Source organism: Hyperoodon ampullatus (genome assembly GCF_949752795.1).
Source record: "Hyperoodon ampullatus genome assembly, chromosome: 14".
NCBI classification, from domain to species: domain Eukaryota; kingdom Metazoa; phylum Chordata; class Mammalia; order Artiodactyla; family Ziphiidae; genus Hyperoodon; species Hyperoodon ampullatus.
The window spans coordinates 23,879,318-23,886,747 of NC_136927.1; the positions used below are offsets into that span (position 1 = coordinate 23,879,318).

The 7,430-nt window shown below is 59.8% G+C and overlaps 1 protein-coding gene across 1 annotated transcript; it reads left to right on the plus strand.

Annotated features, from left to right (window-relative positions):
• Positions 1–1,972: 1,972 nt before the first annotated feature.
• On the plus strand, positions 1,973–6,096 carry PRSS22 (serine protease 22; the record flags this gene model as incomplete). Its single annotated transcript, XM_079719609.1, has 6 exons — positions 1,973–2,054; positions 2,687–2,713; positions 3,123–3,294; positions 3,538–3,815; positions 4,889–5,046; positions 5,634–6,096. 6 exons carry the CDS (start codon positions 1,973–1,975, stop codon positions 5,892–5,894), a joined length of 978 nt encoding a protein of 325 aa, XP_079575735.1. The 3' UTR covers positions 5,895–6,096.
• Between the last annotated feature and the right edge of the window lie 1,334 nt (positions 6,097–7,430).

Sequence of the window (7,430 nt, forward strand, 5' to 3'; positions counted from 1 at the left end):
TTAGCCACTCTGTTTCCCTGCAGTCTCCCCACCCTCAGTCCTGGGACAGAGGTGAATGCGTCAGCTAGGGGCTGTTCAGGCTCCTGCGCCCCACCCTTGCCTTGTCCTTGGGTGGAGTGGGGCAGGGGCCTCCACGCAGCTGGGGGGCACCTCTGGCCTGTGGTTTAATCCTGAGTTGCCTCCTGCCCCTCCAACCCAAGCAGGGGCCAGTAAAACACACCGATGATCCTTTTTGGTACCGACGATCTCCAGGTGAGTCTCACAGACTCTTGGAACCCCTAACAGCCTGAGGAGGTGGACAGCAGGAGGGGAGTCCACCCCTGGGCAGGCTCTGGGGGCAGAACGTGTGTTGGCTAAGCTGTGGGGTTTAGGAGAAGCCGTGGTAGGCGGTCTGCCCACAAAGGACAGGGGCTGTGGTGGCAGCCCCTCCCAACGCCCCAAGCCACCCACCGGGCCCTCACTCCCTCTCTCTGACCTCGGGCTTCCCCCGCAACTGGTCCCCATCCCCAGCCTCTGTAGGGTTAACTCCAGCGTTTACCTCAGCCTCCCTTTCAAGGTCCTCCTTTCTGGGCAGCCCTCACTGGCTGCCCCCACCCCCTGCCAGCATCAGGTGCCTCCCCTGGGCTCCCACCCACCCAGCACTTCTGACTCCGGGGGGCGGGTCACCATCCGTCTACTGAACTGGGCTCCCTCAGGGCTCCAAGAGTCCAGTTGCCCCTTCTCTAGAATTGGGGTTCACATCTGGGCTCCTCCCCTCACCAGCTGGGGGACCTTGGGTAAGTCACTAATCTCCCTAAGTGGCTTCAGTTTGCTCATCTGCAGAATGGGAATAATAAGAGCCTTTGCAGACTGAATGAGGTGGTGCCTGGCTCACTAAGCACGCCGTAACTGCTGTTATGTCCATGCCCCTCCCCAGGCATATCGAGGGTCATCACAAGGTTTGTTGATCAAATGACTGAAGGGCAAAGATACACAGTCTCTCTCGGAAGAAGCCTGACTCCTCCTGCTCAGGGCGCGGGTGTCTGGAGTGTGGGGCACTGAGTCACGGAAGACCTGACTGCAGGGTGAGGGTTATAGGAACACGCGGGCAAGATTCCTTGGGGGAGCATTTCGCTTCTCACACCCCCACCTGGGCTCCCCGCTCAAGCATCACCCAGCAGCCGTTTGACCCCAAGGAGGAGTCCAGGGGGGTGGTCCTGGGAGCACAAGGGCTGGGGTGGGGTGTGGGGACTCAGCATCCCAGCCCTCTCCAGGCAGCCGCATCAGTCACAGCCACCTGGGCAACTGGCTGCCCCACCCGGGGTTCCTGGAAGTCCAGGTGAGAGATGAATCCTCAGGCTGCTGAGTGACAGGGTCCACAGGAAGGTTTCCCTGGGACAGGTGGCCACCGGGGGTCTGATTCACACCTTCTGGCAAGTGGGTTAACGGAATCCCCGAGCCCAGGGCTGGGTCAGGTCTTCCGCTGAGTCACAGGAGCCGTTACGGAGCCTCTGGGCAGCCCCTTGCCCGCTGTCACCCACCCAAGGCCCCAGGGCCTCCCCAGTGGCTCCTGCCATCGCGGACCCAGGCCCCAGGGTCTGAGTGCCTTCCTTCCCCACCTGGACCACCCCCGCTTCAAGCTTAAGGGCCTTTCTCTGCCCTGCCCCTCCAGTCAAGGTCAAGGCCTAGCCTAGACCTGAGGGCCCAGGTTCCCTCGCCTGCCCCTCCAGAGCCCAGATCCTGAGACCTGAGTCCGCGGATCCAGGCCTGAGGTAGGGGTCCCAGCTAGAGCTTTCCCACCCCACCCCCAGCCCCACCCCTGACTTTAACGGCTCATTTCCTCCCCGAAGCCCCACCCCCTCCTTGTGACTGACAGCCCGGGGTGGCGGGACTGAGCCACTCACTCGGGAGACTGGTCCAACAGCATTCTGTCTCACAGGATAAAACCTGGGGTGGCCTGCAGGGAACACAAGCTCTCCTGTCGGCAGTGACCATGGTGGTTCCCAAGACTCTCCCTGCCCTGGGGAGGCACTACGTCAGGATTGTAACCTCCCTGCTGCTTCTGGCTGCTCCAGGTGAGTCCTGAGGGCCTGCTGCCCTCTGCACCCCTTCCCCATTGTCCACCCAGCCGCCCTCCCTCTTGGTCCTGCCTGAATCCCTCCTCTCCCTCTCTTCTGTTGCTTTGTTCCCCCAACTCCCTCTCTCCCTCTCTATCATAATTTGCCTGCTCTGAGCCTCAGGTTCCTCCACAGCTGTGAGGAGTACATGAAACACTGCACTACAGGGCCCAGGACAGGGCTTAGCGCAGTCAGTGCTCAGTGTGCTCAGCTCTGCTTGTTATTTACCCTCTTCACGTCCCGTTCCTGTCTCTTGGGTCTGCATGGTCCACTGCTGGGGCAGCGGCATCCAGACCTCCGGCCTGGGAGGGGGGTTCTTACTCTTACCCCAGTGAGACACCCCAGGAGCTGACCCCTCACCCCCAGGTAGGCTGGATGGAGCCTGGGCACAGGCTGGACAGGAAGTTGCAGGGAGGCCAAGGCCGCAGCTCACAGCGAGGGCCTGAGGTTTCTGTCCGTCCTGCCCAGGCTCCAGGAAATGCCCCGCCTGGGGTGGCCTGGAGGGCCCCAGGGACTGAGCCACCGGGAAGGATTGCTGGGCACCAGGGCTCCCCTCCACCGACCTGACCCTTTCTTTCTCTTGCCCTCAGCCACCCTAGCTGCTGCCAAGACAGCTGGTAAGTCAGAGCTGCCCTCAGGGAAGCGGGGAGGGAGGAAGCCTGAAGGGCAGGGTAGTGTCTGTGTGTCTGTTTGTGGGGGACAGGTCAGAAGCAGGCAGTGGGGCAAGAGGGGGTTTGAGCAGGAAAAGAGGCCCAGAGAGTCGGGATGCGGCCCAGAGAGTCGGGATGTGGAGGAGAGAGGCCCAGGAGGGGGTGAGCGGCCCGAGAAGGTAAAAGGGCTAGAGGACCAAGTGCTGAGCCAGAGGGGAGGGCAGAGGGTGGAAGGGCCGGGGAAGAGGCAGCAAAGGACGGAGCCAGGGTGGGAGGAGACTGGAGCACAGGCCCAAGTGCTGAAGGCAGGGAAGGGGGGCTGGAAGGGATGAGGATTGTGCCTGAGGGTTTGACATACCGGCCCCTCTTCCGCCAGGCCGCCCAGCCTGTGGAAAGCCCCAACACCTGAACCGAATCGTGGGTGGTGAGGACAGCACCGATGCTGAGTGGCCCTGGCTTGTGAGCATCCTGAAGAATGGCACCCACTTCTGTGCAGGCTCCCTGCTCACCAACCACTGGGTGCTCACGGCCGCCCACTGCTTCAAAGGGTACATACGCTCAGCCGGTCCCCTCCACTCGATTCCCCAGACCCCAGGCTGCCCACACGGCCCCAGCTTCCAGGCCTCAGTCCAGTCTTGGGTCCCTCAGGAGAGTCCCTGCTTCTCCCCAGAAGCCTCTTTTGCTCACCAGGGGCCTTCATATGCCTGCCATTCCCCCAGAAACCCTCCCCAGATGCTTCCTGACCACCCAGTGGTTCCTGGCTGATGCCACCCCCTCCCTCTCCCTTCCAGCGATCTGAACAAACCAGCCCTGTTCTCTGTGCTGCTGGGGGCCTGGAAGCTGGGGAACCCCGGCCCAGGGTCCCAGGAGGTGGGTATTGCCTGGGTGAAGTCCCACCCTGTGTACTCCTGGAAGGAAGGCGCCCGTGCTGACATCGCCTTGGTGCGCCTGGAGCATGCCATCCAGTTCTCTGAACGCATCCTGCCCATCTGCCTGCCTGATTCCTCCGTCCAGCTCCTTCCGGACACCAACTGCTGGATTGCTGGCTGGGGGAGTATCCACGATGGAGGTGTGGCTTCTTTCCCACCCTGGGGTGGGGGGTGGGGGTGGGTGGGGACAGAGGGCGGTGGACACTGGGAGATACAGGTGCCATGGGCAGCAAAGGATAGAGGCCAGAGGCAGAGCATGACACAGATAGAAGAAAGGACAGGCTGTGACCCAGAGGTGTGATGACACAGAAGCCTAGGTGGATAGTTCTAGATCATTTCTAGTTAAAAGGTACCTTTTGCTGTGTTCTGAGGCAAAGATGCCAGATCAACCAACATATTAAGTGATATAGGAATAGCTGAGAGGAGGTGTCTGGGACCAAGCTGAACCAGGTGAATACGAAAACAGCCCTAAGATTCCAAGTCTGGAATAAACGCCCCCTGGTGGCATCATGACACAATTGCAGGCAAAATTCCCAGGAGAAAATGCAGTCTCCATAAATGGTAAAATATAATTGGCAAAACAAGTCTGGAGGTTTGGAAAACCTCATCTAGAAACACAAATTAGATTAGATAAAGTAAGAGGCAGAGAAGCAGTGACATATATATATGGAACTTTAACCAGATTCCAGAAGAATTAAGAGAAATGACACCAGTTTGGGCATCTGGGGACCCCACTGACTCTGAAGTTTCAGCCAGCCTCCCCACGGTCATTCTTAGGGGCTCCTGTGAAAGGTGGATTTATGAACTGGGGAAGGTCTACAGACCAACCCTAGGGTCAATCCCCCTAGGGGATGGTGGGGGTGTCCCTCAAGTCCCAATAACATTCAACACTGAGTGGCCATTAGTCTGTAGCAGTACCAGTGCTGGATAAAGTAGTGCCTGAGGTGGGACAAGCCTGGACCATTGGTTTGAACCATCTCATTGGCATCAGAGATCTCATTAAAGATTCAGAGTTTCAGGCTGCACATTAATTTGGGATTCAGTAGGTCCAGAGTGGAGTCCTGGAATTTGGGCTTTCTGCAGGCATTGTGGGAGAGCCTGACAGAGTTGATCCATTTAACCTTTGAGAAATGCTGCTGAGAGAATTGAGGAGGGAATTGAGGAGGCCACCAGGAGAGTCTCCCAAGCCTGACTCTCTCCTCCTTGCTCCCAGTGCCCCTGCCCCACCCTCAGACCCTCAAGAAGCTAAAGGTTCCCATCATCGACTCAGCAGTCTGCAGCCGCCTGTACTGGCGGGGAGCCGGGCAGGGCGCCATTACGGAGGACATGCTATGCGCCGGCTACCTGGAGGGGGAGCGGGATGCCTGTCTGGTGAGCACAACACCTCCTTCCCAACCCTGCCCCACTGAGCTCCATCACCCCTCTGCTCCTGGGCCTCCTCCCAGAATCGGCTGTGACCTGGTAGTCCCCCTAGATAGATGCCTACAGAACCCGGCCCCAGCCTGGCTCAGCCGTTCATACATCAAACATTCTGAGCACCTCCAGTGTGCCTGACCCCATTCTCAGGGAGCTGGCACCCTCCTGGCCCCCAGAGCCAGCTCCAGCTCCACCACTGTGGTGGAGCACGGCGGGACGGTGCAATGGTCCACACCCGGGCTGGATCGGTTTTCTTCTTTCTGAGCCTCGGTTTCCTCAACTGTGAAGCAAGTCACAATCCTCCCTGCCTCCAGGGCTGTGAGGGAGAAGGTCTAGCGCAAAGTGCTTCTTACCGGAAGTGAGCCTGGGAAGTGTGTCCTTCCCCGCCCTCCCGGTCCTGGTGGCGTTGGTTAGGGTGCCGCGGCCCCCAGGTCGGAGAAATGGTCCCCCGCGAAGGGAACTGCCACCCACTGCGGCGCGGGTCCTGGGCTCTGCTCACCGCTTGCCCCACGCGGGTCCCTAACCTTCCCTCCTCTCCGCAGGGCGACTCCGGAGGCCCCCTGATGTGCCAGGTCGAGCGCACCTGGCTGCTGGCGGGCATCATCAGCTGGGGCGAGGGCTGTGCGGAGCGCAACCGGCCCGGCGTCTACATCAGCCTGGCCGCCCACCGCTCCTGGGTACAGAAGTTCGTGCAAGGGGTGCAGCTCCGCGGGCACTCGCAGGGTAGCGGGCCCACAGGGCGCCGGGGACGGGCTCTGGGGGCGCGGCGAGCTCGCAGGGCCGCCCGGAGCCGCGGGGTTTAGGGATCTGGGGAGACCACGTACTGTTTCCTCCGTTGTAAATAAGCGGTCTACCTCGGGTAGCGCCCGAGTGCCGGCGCCGTATCTCCTCCGCGGGGAGGCCCCGCCCCGGCCCTGGGCTCAGGCCCCACCCCCGAGGCCCGGAGCGCCTTTGTGTACATACATGTTAATGGTTTTTACAGTTATTTGTAACTCCGCCCACACGTTTTATTTATTCCTCCAATTTCAATAAATTATTTATTCACCAGTTCCTGTTTTTTCCCTCGGGTATGGGAACATTGGGAAGCAGGGTCCAGTCGGGGTTAAAACGGGGGCTGGCAGGTAGGAGTTTGGATGGTGGTCTGGCCAGGGACCCAGGTGTCCTGCCCACCTAGGATTCAACATCCTGACTTCTGACCTTTGCACTGTCCTTTTGTAACCCCTTGCCACCAGGGAGACCAAATGGAGAGGAGACAGGAGGCCCAGCAACCTGGGAGGCCCAGCTCTCCCACGTGAAAGGTGGGTGTTGGGGGCTGCAGGTCCAGGCAGGTCCCCAACCTGCCTGTTGAATTTCCGAAACAGGGCTGGCTAGGAGAACCCCCCCAACACACACGAGAGTGGGGTGTCCCCCACCCTCCCTCATCTTAGAGCCGGGTGTCTCAGATTTGGGCTGAGGCAGCCAGGACTCCCCAGGAGCTGACTCAGCCAGTGACTCACTGCCGATTCTGTGAATCCTCCCCCCGGAACGAAGGAGCAAAACAATGAGACAGCAGGTCTCTGTGGGGGCTTGAGTCACCTCACCTGCCCCCACGGAGTGGGGCTGAGAGCTGAGTCCTAGGCCACCTTGGGGTCTGCCTGGGACCGAGCTAATGCTCCCGTTTCCCAGCGCCCACCTTCCTGCAGCCAGGCCTCTGGCCTCCTGGACCAGCCCTGCCCCTTCTCCCAGGGCCCAGGACGCTGTACCCCATCAGCCCCACCTGGGCTTCCCAGAAACAAGCGAATGTGCAGGCAGGGCTGTGTGGTTGGTTTGATGAGTATGTGCGAGAGAGATTTTTTTCTAACAGTCAGAAAGACAAGTAGGTCCAGCTGTGCAGAGGATAGAGCTGAGTGGCTGCCTCAGGGTCTCCAACTAGAAACGATCAGTGCAGTGAGCTTGAGAAGGCAGCACAGGTGTGGTTTGGTTGGTTGGTATCCTTTACTGCGAGCACTGTTCTAAAACTTTTGTTCATATTATTTTGATTACCCCCATGTTAATAAGTGCTGTGGGGTTGGTCTTATTAACAAACAAACGTTAACCTGGCCTCCCGCTGGCCTAAGAACCAGCTGGGGGGTGAGCAGGTGGCTCAGGTGAGGCCCCTCCCCTTTGTGACCTGGTCCCGCTTTACCTGTCACTCTGCTTCCCTTGTCCACTTACTCTCCTCTCTGGACTCAGTCTCCGCCCCCCCACCATACCCCTCCACCGGTGCCTCATTCACTGCCCTCCTTGCTGCCTCCATTTCCCCCTCTGCCCTCCAGGCTCTTCCTCTGTTCCTCGCTCCCCAACGTCCTGTCCCTGTCCCC